This window comes from Elephantulus edwardii, unplaced genomic scaffold (genome assembly GCF_000299155.1).
Source record: "Elephantulus edwardii isolate Elephantulus edwardi_28Jun2011 unplaced genomic scaffold, EleEdw1.0 scaffold00438, whole genome shotgun sequence".
NCBI classification, from domain to species: domain Eukaryota; kingdom Metazoa; phylum Chordata; class Mammalia; order Macroscelidea; family Macroscelididae; genus Elephantulus; species Elephantulus edwardii.
Window position 1 is genome coordinate 552,976 of NW_006400188.1, and position 16,228 is coordinate 569,203.

The window sequence follows — 16,228 nt, forward strand, 5'->3', positions numbered from 1 at the left end:
CTCTGTTTGCAGCTGCACGTGTAAGCTGTTAGCACCCTCTCAGGACTGTCTGTGTATTTCTCACTGAACTGTCCATCTGTCACACCGTGGTGCCTGGGTGTCGCAGTCATTCCGGAAGTGTTATCATTGGGATTTCACAAACCAGCAGGGTCACCTCTGATGGACGAGTGACAAGGATTGAATTGTGTCCCTCTAAAATATACATCTAGAGACTAAGGTGCGCCTGATCCAGGCCATGGTCTTCTCAACTGCTTGCTGTGCATCAGAGAGCTGGACAATGACTAAAGATGACGGAAGGAGAATCAATGCCTTTGAGTTACGGTGTGGAGAAGAGTGGTGACCATACCACGGACCACAAAGAGAATAGACAGGTCTGTCCTGGAGAGGGTGAAACCAGGCTGCTCTTTGGTGGCAAGGACTTTGAAGCTCCTTGTGGGCATGTGGCTGGGAGAGATTGGTCCTTGGAGAAGGACATCATGCTTGGAAGGGTGGAGGGACAGCACAGGAGAGGAAGACCCTGGACGAGGATTGACTCGGGGACTGTGGGAATGGGGTCAGGAGTGTCAGAGATGGTGAGGTTGGCCCAGGATAGGGCAGGGGTCACAGGGTCACTATTGTCCAGTTCAGTTGATGGCACACAACAACAAAATGTTGTTGTTGTTGTTATGTGCCGGAGTCGTCTGCAACTCATAGCAACCCTATGTACACAGGCGCACCTTAGTCTCCAGAGAGACACCATTGCTCTTGAGTACTTTAGAGAGGTCCTAACAGCAGACTTTTCCATCGCAATACGTTTTTTTGATTTCCTGACTCCTGGTGCCAAGAGTGTTGACCATGGAGCCGAGACGAGTAAACTGAAGCTGTGTACAATCTCAATCTCTTCACCATCCATCCTGATGCTACCGATTGGTCCAGTGGTGAGAATTTTTGTCTTCTTGACATTGAGCCTCAGTCCATATTAAAGACTGCAGTCCTTGACCCTCTGCAGTAAGTGCATGAGGTCCTCCTCAGTTTCAGCGAGCAGGGTTGTGTCATCTGCATAACGCAGATTGTTGATAGATCATCCACCAATCCTAACACCACGCTTCTCCTCAGAGCCCAGACTCTCAGATAATCTGCTCTGTATACAGGTTGAAAAGGTATGGAGATAGGACACATCCCTGGCGTACACCCTTCCCAATTTTGAACCATGCAGTGACTTTTTCATTGCAAATACGTTTTTTAAGAGACATAAATGTAGATTATACACATGGATTTCACCTGATGGTATGCATAGGAATCAGATCGATTATATCTGTGGAAAAAAATCGCTGGAGAAGCTCAATATCAGCTGTGAAAACTAGGCCAGGAGCTGATTGTGGAACAGACCACCAACTACTCATATGCAAGTTCAAGCTGAAGCTGAGGAAAATTAAACTGAATCCACAGGAGCCAAAATATAACAGGTTTGAGGCCTTGAACACTAATGAGTGAAGACCAGATGAGTTGTGGGAGGATGTTAAATGTATCATCCAGGAAGAGTGCAGGCGGTCATTACAAAGACAGAAGAGGAAGAAAAGACCAAAATGGATGTCAGAAGAAACTCTGAAGATTGCACTGGAGTGTAGAGAAGCCAAAGCACAAGGAAGAATCCAAGACACTAAAGAGCTGAACAGAAGATTCCAAAGGGCAGCACGGAATGACAAAGGAATATATTACAATGAAATGTGCGAGGAGCTAGAGTCAGAAAATCAAAAGGGCCGAACTTGTTCAGCATTTCTTAAGCTCAAGGAACTGAAGAACAAATTCAAACCTCGAGTTGCTACAATCAAGGATGCTTTAGGCAGAATGTTGTATGATCAGGGAGGTATCAAAAGAAGATGGAAGGAATATACTGAGTCATTGTATCGAAAGGAATTGGCAGATACAGAAGAATTTAATGAAATAGCATTTGAGCCAGAGCCGATGGTGATGAAGGCAGAAGTTCAAGCTGCTTTGAAGGAAATAGCAAAAAATAAGGCCCCCAGAATAGATGGTATACCAATTGACATATTTCAGCTAACAGATGCTGCTGTGGATGTGCTCACCAAGCTGTGCCAAGAAATCTGGAGAACAACCACTTGGCCAACTGGAAGAGATCGATATTTGTTCCCATCCCCAAAGAAGGGTGACCCAGCTGAGTGTGGAAACTACAGAACAATAGCATTGATTTCACATGCAAGCCAAGATTCTACTGAAGATTATCCAAAAACGACTGGAACAGTACATCAGCAGAGAACTGCCAGAAGTCCAGGCTGGGTTTAGAAGGGGTCATGGTACTAGGGATATTGTAGCTGATGTTAGATGGATCTTAGCTGAAAGCAGGGAATACCAGAAGAATGTCTATCTGTGTTTCATTGATTATGCAAAGGCGTTTGACTGCGTGGATCATAACTGTGGCTGACTCTGAGAAGAATGGGAATCCCAGAACATTTAATCATGCTAATGCGAAACCTATACTTGGACCAAGAGGCAGTCGTCAGAACAGAGCAAGGGAACACTGGTTCAAACAACAAAATACATGTATGTAATGCTAGAATGTGGAAGCCATGTCCTGACTCTCACTGTCCTGAGAAAGCATGCCCTCCCTAATCTCATCACAGCTCTGATAAGATATAAAGGGAGTATCCCTAGGGTGCAGCCTTTTATTATTAAAATAAATACCTGTATTTTACTTGAGATAAAAGGGGAGGAAATCAGGAGGGAGGGGAGAAAGGGACAATACCCTAAGGCCACCAAGAAATAAGTGCCCAAGATGAAGGGCATCTTCTCCAGACCCAGGCCAGACAAAAGGCCTCGACACCCAAGAAAGCCAGCACGCATTGAAATCTCTCGAGAATTCCAGGCCTGAGATGCTGAAGAAAACAAGGCCTTTCCTCCACAATCTGCAGGGAGGGAGGGCCTTCAACAGAGCTGGGGTGCAGCCCTGGAGGAGTTTGAAGCCACCAGCAGCTCTGCGGGAGAGAAGGACGATTTCGTCTCAGAACTCAATGGACGGTCAGCTATGAGGCGGTGCTGACTTGATGGGCAATGAGAGTTCGAGTAAGAAACTCAAAGAGAATGAATTTCCACTTGTTAAGCCATCCACTGCAGCCATCTGATTGTCAGGCCATGTGATGCAGCAGCAGCAGCCGAGAAGCAAGACAAACAGATTTCAGTGGAGCTTTTCCAACTCAGACAGACTAGGAAGAAAGGCCAGGCGATTTTTTTCCAAAAGCCAGCTAATGAACTCTCTACAGAGCACAGAGCATTGTTCTCAGAGGTCAGCTCTCTCACTTCCGGCGCATCACTGGAGGGACACCTGACCAGAGGACACTCCCGTGCCTGATGGTAGAGAGAGAGCTGGTGAAGGCAGGGAACGCACTTCACGGGCTGGACACACGGGGTCATCGTGGGTCTGGGTGGACACTGAACTAACCTCCCAGCCATCCCCTGGGAACCTGCCACAAAGGGCGGCTGGCTCTCCTCTCAGGTGACTTTTGAACAATTAGGTTAATCCGACTGGCTGTCTGGAAATCAAAGTGACGTGGCTGAAAGGCATTTTAAGGAAAACAAATGATGGCAGAAAGAACAATCTGGGTAGGGCTGCTAAGTCTCCGAAGTCCCCCAGAACAGCTGCCTCAGTTATAGGCCTTATTCTGCCCACTTACTGTCTTCAGTGTGAACGCAGGAAATAAGGAGCAAATGTCACCGGGGTGGACGTAAGGAGGACAGAGGGAACCAGACGCTCGGCCGAGGCTGCCCATTCTGCGAATGAAAGGCATCCTGTGAGCGGTCAGGCCCGCAGAGAAACAGGCAAGGCCGGGCAAACCTGTTTGCTCTCAATGGGCCGAGACGTGAGACGTTGGTTCAAGGGCACTGCGTTCCTGGACGAAGCCAAGAGAAGGTGCCAGGCTGGGGTGGGCTCAGAAGCCCTTTTGCAGGAGCCTCATGCTCTGCTTGGGGAGGGCAAGTTTCCCTGGATTGACAGAAATGCAGGGCATGGGGGGACCCCAGCCCTTTGCTGGTCCCCGGAGCCATAAACTTCACTAAGTGGTGTTGTCACTCCTGTCAGATCTTCCCCTAACCCTGGTCACCCAAGTACAGAGGAACAAAACATGTACCCCCACGGCTGGTCACAAGCGGACCACTGTGACCCTCAGAGCCTCCTGGGTCGTTAGTCAGGCCTTTCTTCTGCGTCCCTCTGAGCCGGAAACCAGCTAGGCACCAGAGCAACATGCAGCCTCCGAGGGCAGATGGTGGCGGCGGGAATCAAACCTGGGTCCCCCACACAGACACTGTGAGGCCGGGTGGTGTCAGCTTTTTCAGGCGACCCCGTGTACAGCTGACCTCACACTCTCCGCTGTGCGCAGGCTCATTGCGGCAGTTACTGTGTCAATCCACCTCACTGAGGACCTTTCTTCCTTTTCGCTAACCGTGTATTTTACCGACCAGGATGTCCTTCCCCCACGACTGGCTCCTCTTGAGGACATGCTCGGGGTAAGTGAGGTGAAGCCCCCCTGTCCTTGCTTTTGGGGAGCACCCTGGCTGCACTTCTTTCCAGATGGATCCATTTGATCTTTTTTTGCAGCCCATGGCACAGTCAACAGCCTTCACCAACACCATCATTCAAAGACCCCGCCTCTAGGGAGCTCTGGTGGCCTAGTGGCAAGAAGCTGCACTGCAATCCCAGAGGTGTGTGGTTCAAATCCACCAGATGCTCTGCTGGAGAAGGAGGGACAATCTCCTCCTGTACCAGTCAGATCCGATTTGACGGTACACGCACAAAAATAATAAAATTAAAACAAAAACAAAAGACCCCGGCGCTGCTTATTTGCCAGTTTTCTGTAGGTGTGTGTTGCTACGACGCTGGAAACGATCTGAAATACCAGCAGGGCTCCCCCATGGTGAACCAGTTCCAGCAGAGCTTCTAGATTAAGACTAGGAACCTGGACTGATCCAGAACATGGTCTTCACAATCACTTGCTATGTGTCAGAGAGCTGGACAATGACTAGGGATGAAAGAGAGTGAATTGATGCCTTTGAGCTATAGTGTTGAAGAAGAGTGTTGAATATACCATGGACTGCTAGGAGAACAAACAGGTTCATCCTAGAGAGGGTGAGATCAGGATGGTCCTTGGAGGCAAGGATTCTGATGCTTTGTCTGACATACTTCGGACATGTTGCAAGGAGGGACCAGTCCTTGGAGAGGGATGTCATGCTTGGGAGTGTGGAGGGACAGCGCAGGAGAGGAAGACCCTTCATGAGATAGACGGATTGATTCAGTGACTGAGGTAGTGGGGGTAGGTGTGTCAGAGACAATGAGGTTTGGCACAGGACAGAGCAGGGTTCAGAGTTGTTGTACACAGGGTCGCTGTGAGTCGTAAGCGACTCGATGGCACATAACATCGAGAGAGAGATATTACTTCCCTGTGATTTACAGCACCCAAAACCTCGCTGGAGGGTCAGCTATGGGTTGGTTCTAAATGGACAGCATAAAGTCACGAAAGGTGAGATTTCTACTACTGAGGTCATGGTCATGGTTAGCACAGCAGAGTCCGTCCTGGCTCCCAGTCCCTCAGAGCGCACCATGGCATAAAGGGAACATCGATGCTTTGACACCCTCAAGCCTTATGAGAAGAGCGTGACACCCTTGGGCTGATGCACTCGCCAGGGCACAGGTGTCCACTTTACCCGTGTGCCTCATCAAAGTGACACCATCAGAATCAGGGCTGCTGAGCTTTCTAGAAAACAGTCATTAAAAAATTATGGGCCGCCGAGCTCTGGTGGCCTAGTAGCAAGAAGCTGCACTGCACTCCCAGGTGTGCGGTTCAAATCCACCAGATGTTCTGCCGGAGAAGGAAGGACAATCTCCTCTTGTACCAGTCAGATCTGATTTGACAGTACACACTCAAAAATAATAAAAGAATCATTTTAAACACTAAGGTGCACCTGATCTGAGCCAGGGTCTCTTCAATGCCTTGCTGTGCATCTGGAAGTTGGACAATCAACAAAGATAACAGAAGAAGAATAGATGCGCCTTTGAGTTGTGGTGTTGAAGAGCACTGACTATGCCACGGACTGTCAAAAGAACAAACAAGTCTACCTTGGAGGAAGAGCACCAGGGCCTTCCCTAGAAGGAGGGACGGTGAAGCTTCCGCTCACACACTTTGGGCAAGTTGTCAGGAAGGGCCAGTCCTCGGAAAGAGACCCCATGCTGGGAAAGGTGATGGTCAGAGAAGACCCCCAATAAGGTGGACTGACAAGTGACTGTAACAATGGGCCCGAGCTTATCAGAGAAGCTGAGGCTGGCGCAGGACAGAGCAAGGCTGCTATCTATCGCTCAGAGGGAACTGGAGTCCCCTCCCCCCTCCCCCAACTGGGGTCAGGCCGGCTTGTGACACAGGCAGACCTTGTTTCACTGCTCTTTGTTTCACTGTGCTTGGCAGAGATTATGTTTCTTACAAATTGAAGGTGTGCGGCAACCCTGCACAGAGCAAGGCTCTGGGTGTCCATCCCAACAGCAAGCCCTCCCTTCCGGTCTGGGCCCCATACCGGTCATTCTCACAGCCCTCTAAGCTCCTTATCGTGCCACTGGGTCGGGGCCGCCTCACAGCAGTGTCCGAGGCTGGAAACCATGTGCGAAGAGACTGTCCACCTTTCTCCTGTGGATCTGCTGGTGGACCTGAACCATCAGAGACGCAGCCTTTGCATTCAGCCACGCAACGCCTTCCAGGCGACACCATCAGTGCAACGCCTTCCAGGCAACACCATCGGTCCAACGCCTCCATCGGCACAAGGCCTCTGTCAGCGCAACACCTCCATCAGTGCAACGCCTCCATCAGTGCAACGCCTTCCAGGCGACACCATCACGCAACGCCTCCATCAGTGCAATGCCTTCCAGGTGACACCATCAGTGCAATGCCTTCCAGATGACATCATCGGCGCAACCCCTTCCAGGCAACACCATCGGTGCAACGCCTCCATCAGTGCAACGCCTTCCAGGCAACACCATCAGTGCAATCCCTTCCAGATGACATCATCGGCGCAACCCCTTCCAGGCAACACCATCGGCGCAACGCCTCCATCAGTGCAACGCCTCCATCAGCACAACACCTTCCAGACGATACCATCAGTGCTCCCTGCACACCCAACAACCTCTGCCACAAAGCCAAACCCCATGGCCTTCAGGCTTTCCACCTCACAGCGACCTGTCGACAAGAGCAGAACTGCCCCACCTACATTCAGAGCTGCAAATCTTTACGGGAGCAAACTGCTTCCTCCTCCTCCTGTGGGGTGAGTGGCTGGTGGGTTCAAGCCACAGACTTCTGGTTAGCAGTCCAAGGCTCAGCCCACTGCACCACCAGCATGCCTCACAAACCGCAGTGGAGTGAAAGCATACAAAATATGCCTTTGATGTGTACCAGGAAACAAAAGCAGCCATGGGTTCAGGAGGGTCAGAGGCGATGAGGAAGGTGTGGACAGTGCAAAGTTCAGCTCTGTTGTTCACAGGGTCACAGTGAGGCACACTCAATGGGACAGCACCTAATCATGACACACAACACTTAGCGTGACCTGCTTTACTGTGCTCTTCACTTTACTACAGTGCTCTGGGATCCAACCTGCGAGATCTCCAAGGTCCCGTTACACCTGGTTTTGAAATAAAGCTTTACTGAAACACAGTCCCGTCCATTTGTTTATATGTTGTCTGTGGTTGCTTCTGAGTTATGACAGCAGAGACAACAGTTAGTAGCTGTGAAAGAGCTGGTGTAGGCGCCCAAAGCTCAAAATACCACCTAGCTCTTTATGGAAAAAGCTCCCTGGCCCCTAGTCTAGTCCTAGGAGTTGTGCTGAATCCACCAGGGAGAATGAGGCGCAAGCTCCCTGGGTGTGATTTACAGCCTTGGAAACCCAGGGGAGGGACAGCTCACCTGGGATCGCAGTGCAGCTTCTTGCTACTAGGCCACCAGAGCTCGGCGGCCCATAATTTTTTAATGACTGTTTTCTAGAAAGCTCAGCAGCCCTGATTCTGATGGTGTCACTTTGATGAGGCACACGGGTAAAGTGGACACCTGTGCCCTGGCGAGTGCATCAGCCCAAGGGTGTCACACTCTTTTCATAAGGCTTGAGGGTGTCAAAGCATCGATGTTCCCTTTATGCCATGGTGCGCTCTGAGGGACCGGGAGCCAGGACGGACTCTGGTGTGCTAACCATGACCATGACCTCAGTAGTAGAAATCTCACCTTTCGTGACTCTATGCTGTCCATTTAGAACCAACCCATAGCTGACCCTCCAGCGAGGTTTTGGGTGCTGTAAATAACAGGGAAGTAATATCTCTCTCTCTCTCTCTCGATGTTATGTGTCTCCCTTTTTTCACGGACCCTCTGCTTTGTCAAGCACGCTGTTCTTCCCCAGAGACTGGCCACCCTGAAGTCCGAAGGTCATCAGCCTAAGTCTTCCCATCTTTGCTTCTAAGGGGCACTCAGGCCTTGTGTCTTTACTGATCATGGCTGTAAAGAGATCGGCCACGGGCAGCCTAAGAGAAAGGCCCACTCTGTCCTGCAGGGTCGCTGTGAGTGTAACTGACTCAGTGGGCACCAGGGGAAAATCCTCTGTGGGGTCCCTGGCTGGTGTGGATGCTTGTGCAAAGGCAGAGTGGGAGGTATGACGGCAGCTCAGAAAAGAGCCGGGTGACCGACCCCCCCAAAAGAATCATCACTGGAAACCCTTCAGCGCACAGCTTTGCTTGCACACACAGCTGCCATGGGGCAGAAATGACGCAGCGGCCACTGGGCTGGGCTGGTTTAAGGCGTCTGGCATGGGGAGCAAACAGGCACAAGGCTGCCTTCTGAACTTCTCAAGTTTCCCACCATCCTTGGACTGCCGGCTAGAATTATTAATGCAAGCCAACAACGAGCTCCTACATTAGGAAAATTCCAGAACCTTGCAAAGGCCTTCATTAGCATTCCTTTCACAATGACACTGGTGTGAGCTTGAATATATTTTACTCTCTCCTGTGTCTCAAGGTCAGGGAGAAAGTGATGTTACGAAGTGAGGTAGCATTCACCGGGGATGCATTCCTGGGGCAGGTGCTGGGCTGGGCAGATGGCAAGCTTTCCCCTCTCAATCAAATGCTACAAAACTTTTGTAGTGGATACAAGTGGTATTTGAATGCACGAGCAATGAACAGATTGCACAAAGACAAATGGCCAAGCCCTGGACAGACTGTCACATCGGGCACTGACTCACACTTCACAGCAAATCACAGTTCACAGAGGATTCAGATTAAAATAACTCCAAGGAAGAAACTGGGGCGGGGGGGGGGGGAGGTCCCATTTTAAGAAAAATATGTCAAACTCACGCTGTCTAGTTGAAACCAACTCACAGCTGACCTGCCAGTGATTTTCAGAGGCTCAACTGCCCACCTTTCTCCTGAAGAGTCACTGGTGATTCGAACCACCTGCCTTTGGGTCAGTAGTACAATTTCCTACCCACTAGGCCACCTGCCTTGTCTTGTACCATCCTCGCAACCTGTTTATTATTGTAGTCACCGTGTCAGTCTATCTCAATGAAAGGTACATCTACTTGGCCATGCTTCTCCAGGCCTCTTCTGATAACATGTCCAAAGTACATGAGATGAAGTTTCATCATTCTTACTTCTAAGCAGCACTCCAGCTTAACTTCCTCCAAGCAAGTCTGTTTTGTGGGTTTTTTTTGTAGTTCATGAAACATTCAATACTCTTGATCAGAACCACAATTCAAAGGTACTAATTCTCCTTCAGTCTTCCTATTCTCTGTCCATTTCTCAGAAGCATAGGAAGCAAATGAAGACATCACGGCTTGTATCAGGTGCACCTTAGTCTTTAGGCTGACTTTGTTGCTCTTCAGCACTTTGAAGAGGTTTTTGAAGTCAGGTTTCTCCAATGCAAGTCATCTTTTGATTTGACTGCTAATCTCATGGGTGCTGATTGTGGATCCAAGTAAAATGAAATCCTGACAGCGTCAATCTTTTCTCCAACCACCATGGTCCAGTGGTGAGGATATTTGTTTTCTTGATGTTGAGATATAACTCACTTGAATGTGATAGTCTTTGATCTTCTTCAATAAATGCTTCAAATCTTTACCTTCGGCAAGTGTGCTGATGACTCTTCCGCCTGACACCACATTCTTCTTTATATAGTCCAGCTTCATGAATGATTTTCTCAGCATACAGACTGAACAGGGTATAACCCTGCAGCATACTTTCCTGATGTTAAACCATGCACTGTTCCCTGGTTCTGTTCTGACAACTGTACCTTGGTCTACGCCTGGTTTCTGAGGAGCACATTTAAGTGATCTAGATTCCTGCGCTTCTTTCACATCCACATGGAGTGAATGAAAATATCATGGCTAGTCCCAGGCACACCTCAGTCCTTAAAGTGGCGTACCTGTCTACAGTTACAGGACAAAGGGGAGAGAATGGGATCCAGAGGGGACAACCTCAGAGGGAAGATGTCACATGAAGACAGAGGCAGGGTTTGGAGGGAGGCCCGTGAACCAAGGATTGCCCGGGGCCACCTGAGGCTGGGGGAGACCAGGGAAGAGCCTGTTGAGCCCTCAGAGGGTGCCTGGTCCTGCTGACCCCTTGACTCCAGGGCCACAGCCTCCAGGAGGTGAGGACTGGCATTTAAGCCGCCCAGCTGCGGTCCTGTGTTCCCAAAGAGGGGGCCTGGAGGCCAAATCTGCAGGGAGTCGTGCTGCTAACGCGAAGACACACCTTGTCTTTATTCCACTTCGTCTTACTGCCCTTTATAGACAGTGTGTTTGCACCAACTGGGGTCTGCGGCAATAATGCACTGAGTAAGTCGGGCAGCACCATTTGCCCCACAGCGTGCCTCACTCCGCATCTCGGAGTCATGTTCTGATCATTCTCAACCAAGTTCAGACTTTCCCATCATGCGCTCGTTCACTTATGAGGCTCTAAGAGTCAACATAACAGCCCTGGGAACCAGAAGATGCATGTAATTCGCTTGAGCTTCAGGAGCTGGGAACAGGACGTGTGAATCTCCGAGGTGCGCCTGTGTTCTGTAGAATGAATGAACATCCCCGAGGCTTTGGAGCACTCCACGTCATTCAGCCTCATGAACCGCCGTGCAGGAGACGAGTACTGACTATCTATCCCATGGACTGCCAAAAGAACAGCTCTGTCTGGAGAAGGTGCAGCCAGAGCGTGCTCCTCGGAGGTGAGGATGGGGAGACCCAGTGTCACCTATCTGGACAAGTTATCAGAAGGTGGAGGCCCTGGAAAAGGTCACCAAGCTTGGACAAGTAGAGGGTTCAGTGAAGGGGGCAGGAAGACCCTCAATGAGATGCGCTCCGCCTGCACACAGCAGAGATTGTGGGTGAGAATGGTGCCGAGCTGGGCAAGGCTTTATCTGCTGTCTGAGGGTTTCTACAGGTTGGACGCTATTTGACAGCACCTAACAGTACTGCCTAGTTTTGACTGCAAATACTATGGCCTGAGTCAGGTTCAGCTTAGTCCTCAAAGTGCCATCTTTGTTCCCCAAGGGTTTGAAGGAATCTTTTGCAAACTGGCCCGATTCAAGGTGGCATCTACTTTCTTGACTGCTACTTCCATGAACACTGAGTGTGGATCCAAGTAAAGCGAGTTCCTAGATAGAGTCAACCTTTCCTCTGCTTATCATGACGCTGTTTGATGGTCCAGGTGTGGGGAGTCCTGTGTTCTTCACCTTCAGGTGGAATCCACACTGATCTTCATCAGGAAGTGCTTCAAGGCCTCTTAGCTTTCAGCGAGCGAGGCTGTGCTGCAGGCTGGTAACGAGCCGGGCTTCAATCCTGATGCTACGTCTGTCTTGTTCAAGTAGTCCAGCGGCTCAAAGTTATCTGCTCCGCACACAGACTCAGGGAGTCTTGCGAAAGGACACAACCTTGACACACAGCTTTCCCGATCTTCAACCCTGCACCATCCTTTTGCTCTGTGTACCTCTTGGTCTGTGGGCAGTTTCCACACGAGCACAATTAAGCACTCATTGTTTGAAAAACCACCAATAATTTGTTAGGATCCACACAGCCAAACACCTCTGCACATCAATAACACACAGGTAAACATGTTTCTGGGACTGTCGGACTCAGTCAAGACCCACCCGCTGTGAACCGTGAAGAGCAGCGGCTGTCTGGTCAGTTCTGACCCAGGCAGACCAGGTGTGTGGGGCGGAGCTGCCCCCACAGGCTGTTCCCGGCCAGGACCTCTTGGAAATGAGTCACCAGGCCTCTCTCCCAGGGTGGCTCTAAACAGAAACCCCACCGCCCTCAAGTCAGTTCCAACACATGGCAACCCTCCGGTGGGTTTTGTGGCTGTCAATCTTCACAGGAGTAGACGGCCGTAGCTTTCCCTTGAGGGGCAGCTGGTGGGTTCAAACTGGTGGCCTCTCAGTTAGCCAGTCCAGTAAGTAACACACCAGAGCTGGGGCCAAGTCACCAACCATTTGGTCAGCAATTGAGTGCTTCAAGGCTTGCACCACCAATGATCTCAAGGGGCTATGAAGGGTGAATTTTCATTGTCCTTGAACCCTGAGAGGCCCTGGAATGGGATGGGGTGGGGAAGGGTCTTTGGTCCATGGCAGAGACCTGTGTGTATAATGTACAGATTCTCGTGCTTGGTGGCCTGTGTCACTGAGCTGACTGCCTTGGCATGCCTCACCTACCCGGAGAGAAATGCCATCCTCACATCCACCTGTGTGCCTGAGCTCATCGCTGTGCCACTGGTGGCCCTCGACTTCACCAAACACGAGGTCCTCTTCCGCCAACTGCCCTCTCCTGACGAGTTGGGCAAAACTCTTTTGTGACCCAGTGTTTTCACTGGCTAATTCTTGGAAGCAGTGTTTTCACTGGTTAACTCTTGGAAGTCAATCTCCAGGCCTTTCTTCCTAGTCTGGAAGCTCCCCTGAAGCCTGTCCACCAGGAGAGATTCTGCTGGGATTTAAAGTTCCAACAGCAAAGTCCCCGGTGTCAAGGCAGCAGATGCCACCATGGTATTAAACCGATGGCAGGTGGTGGGACAGAGCAGGTGACCCACAAGACTAACCTGTTACTGTCAACACCGTGTTCAAACCGCTGACCTGAAGGGTTAGCAACACTAGCAACACAGCACTTAGCCCACCACACCACCAGGGCTCCTTTGTACAGCACTGTTGTTGTGTACCACTAAGTCAGAACTGATCCACAGCTGACCCTCCGGTGGGCTTCCAGAGGCAGTTTAACCAATTGACCACCCTCCCGCGGGGCAGCTGGAGGATTTGAACTGCGGGCCTTCGGGACTGCAACGCAGCTTCTTACCAGAGGCACCAAGTGGGTACAGCAAGGAGTCACAGGGTCACCACACCCCGGCATTGTCAGCTGGGCGGACCTGACACCCTTTCAGCATCTACGCCCCAGGGTACCCACAAACTCCGCTCTGCGTTTATGTTTATCCTCACTCCCCCTTTGTAAGGTGTCTTCGTCACCTAGTGCTGCCACGATACCCCAGTGTTCAGAAAACAGAAATCCGTTTTCTCAGTTAGAGGCTGGAAATCTGAACTAAGGGCAGGTCTCTGGGGAGAGCTCCTCCCTCGTCTGCTTCAGCGGCTGTTGTTGTTCATGTCCGTGCAGCTGACCTGTGGTGACCCTGTGCACAGTGGGACTGGACGACTGTGATCCAAAGGGTTTCCAGAAGGAGACTGCCTGGCCTTTCTTCCTAGTCTTAAGTCTGGACGTTGTGCTGAAACCTGTTCAGAATCCTAGCAATAAGTGAGGCTCTGCTGATGGATGGGTGAGCGGTTGCCCACAGGAGTCAAACCTGGCTGGGAATTGAACCTGCGTCTCTTGCCTCAGAACCATCATGCCTCTTTCAGCTGCTACTACTGTTATGTCCCATCGAGTCGGGACCAGCTCCAAGTGGCCCTTCCAGTGAGTTTTCAGAGGCTGTGACGGGAGGGGACTCCCCACCTTCCTCTCCTGGAGCAGCTGGTGGTTTGAATCACGTGTGTTTGGGTTGGCAGCGCAGCCCCTTGACACTAAGTCCGCACTTGGAGGAGTAGGAGTTGCCAGACCCCTCGATGCTTCTGCCCTAGGAACCTGTCTTCACATGGTGCCTTCCCCGTTTGGGTCTCTAAGTCTTTTCTGCTCTTTTCATAACTCAAAAGTGATTCAGTTTAGGATGCATCAAATGCTACACGACTCTAATAACATAAAACCCTCATCTCCAAACAGCATGGTGCCGACAGGAGAGATTAGGATGCCAGTGTGTATTTGGGCAGGGAATGGGGTGCATCACACAACTCCATCCATGTCATAAGGTGAGTGCTGACAACACAAGCCTCCATTGTGGGTGATTCGTTGATACTCGCTAACCTGAATTTCCTTTTCCTAATGAAAGCAGTCCTAGTGGCATAGCAGTGAAGCACTTGGCTGCTAAGTCCAAGGTCAGGAGTTTGAGCCCACTTCCCACTTACTGGAAGAATCATCAACAACCTGCGTTATGCAGATACTACAACCATGCTTGTTGAAACTGAGGAGGACCTGAAGCGCTTGCTGCAGAAGGTCAAGGACTGCAGCCTTCAATATGGATTGAAGCTCAACATCAAGAAAACAAAGATTCTCACCACTGGGCCAAGTGGCAGCATCAGGATGGATGGTGAAGAGACTGAGATAACAGTTTTAGGTTACTTGGCTCCACAGTCAATACTTTTGGTACCAGTAGCCAGAAAATCAAGAGACGAATTGCACTGGGAAAGTCAGCTGTGAGGGACCTCTCAAGAGTACTGAAGAGCAATGATGGCAGGCTGGAGACTAAGGTGTGCCTGATCCGGGCTATAGTCCTGGCACTTATGTGCTATGCATCAGAGCTGGACAGTGACTAGAGATGATAGAAAGAGAAGTGATGCCTTTGAGCTGTGGTGCTGGAGAAGAGTGTTGAATATACCATGGACTGCTAGGAAAACAAACAGGTTTGTCCTGGAGAGAGTGGAGCCGGAATGCTCCTTGGAGTCAAGGATTCTGAAGCTTCGTCTGACATAGTTTGGGCATGTTGCACGGAGGGATTGGTCCTTGGAGAGGAACATCATGTTTGGCAGAGTGGAGGGACAGTGCAGGCGAGCAGGACCCTCGATGAGATGGATAGATTCTGTGATTGGGGTGGTGGGAGTGAGTGTCAGAGATGGTGAGGTTGGCACAAGGTAGAGCAGGGTTTAGGGCTCTTGTACATAGGGTTGCTATGAGTCGCAAGTGACTTGATGGCACGTAACAACAACCCACTTACTCTGTGGGAGAAAGATATGGTGGTCAGTTCCATCAGGATGACAGCTTTGGAAGCCCTAGGAGGGCAGTTCTGCTCTGCTTTGTAATATGGCTGCTATGAGTCAAGATCACTTTGATGGGACACAGCAACTTTCAACAAATTAAGAGTACTCTACAAACTGGGTCTTCGTCACCTGAGTTGACTCCACCTCGGGATCAGCAGGGAGGAAATCAGAAGATGTGTTGCACCGGAAAAGTGTGAACACAGGAACTTCTCCAAAATGCTGAAGAGCAAGGATGTAAGTTTAAGGACTAAGATGTGCCTGATTGAATTCTTTGCAATTTACTTGCTATGTATCTGAGAGGAGGGCAGTGAATAAAGATGACAGATGAGGAATCAACACCTTTGAGTTGTGGTGCTGAAGAAGAACATAAAATACCCCATGGACAGCCAAGAGAGCAAATAGATCTTAGAGAGAGTGCAGCCAGGAAACTTCTCATACACTTTGGGTATGTTGTTAGAAGGGCGTCTTTGGAAAAGGACGTCATACTTAGAAAGGTGGAAAGTCAGCAAAGGAGGGGAAGACCCTCAACGAGATGGACCGACACAGTGACTGTAACAATGGGCTCTAGTGTAGCAGAAGTGAAGCGGATGGCACACGATAAGGCAGGGTGCAGACCTGTCACTCATACAAGTCATTCTTGACTCCATGGCATCTAACAACGAACAAACAGGTGGTGTAAATGGTCTGCGCCCAAAAACAAACTGTAAAGGTTGTAGGTGTGAGCCTTGCCCGTGGCATGGTAGAAAAGCTTTGGTAAATGAGGGCCGCTCCCTCTGGAGCCATTCTAGTCTGCTGGGGTGCACTGGGGACCCTGGCAAGCTGCTGATTTACCCTCCCTCCCTCCCCCCTCCATGATGAGAATGTTCACACCACAAGCCACCTGCTCAGATGGG

General features: G+C 50.3%; 1 protein-coding gene across 1 annotated transcript in view; it reads right to left on the bottom strand.

Annotated features, from left to right (window-relative positions):
- Nucleotides 1–16,228, bottom strand: part of ARHGEF18 (Rho/Rac guanine nucleotide exchange factor (GEF) 18) — a 122,733-nt gene that overhangs the window by 55,587 nt on the left and 50,918 nt on the right. Inside the window, exon 14 of the mRNA XM_006902676.1 lies at nt 16,139–16,167. Within this exon, the coding sequence (XP_006902738.1) occupies nt 16,139–16,167 (29 nt within the window). The remainder of the gene's footprint in view (nt 1–16,138; nt 16,168–16,228) is intronic.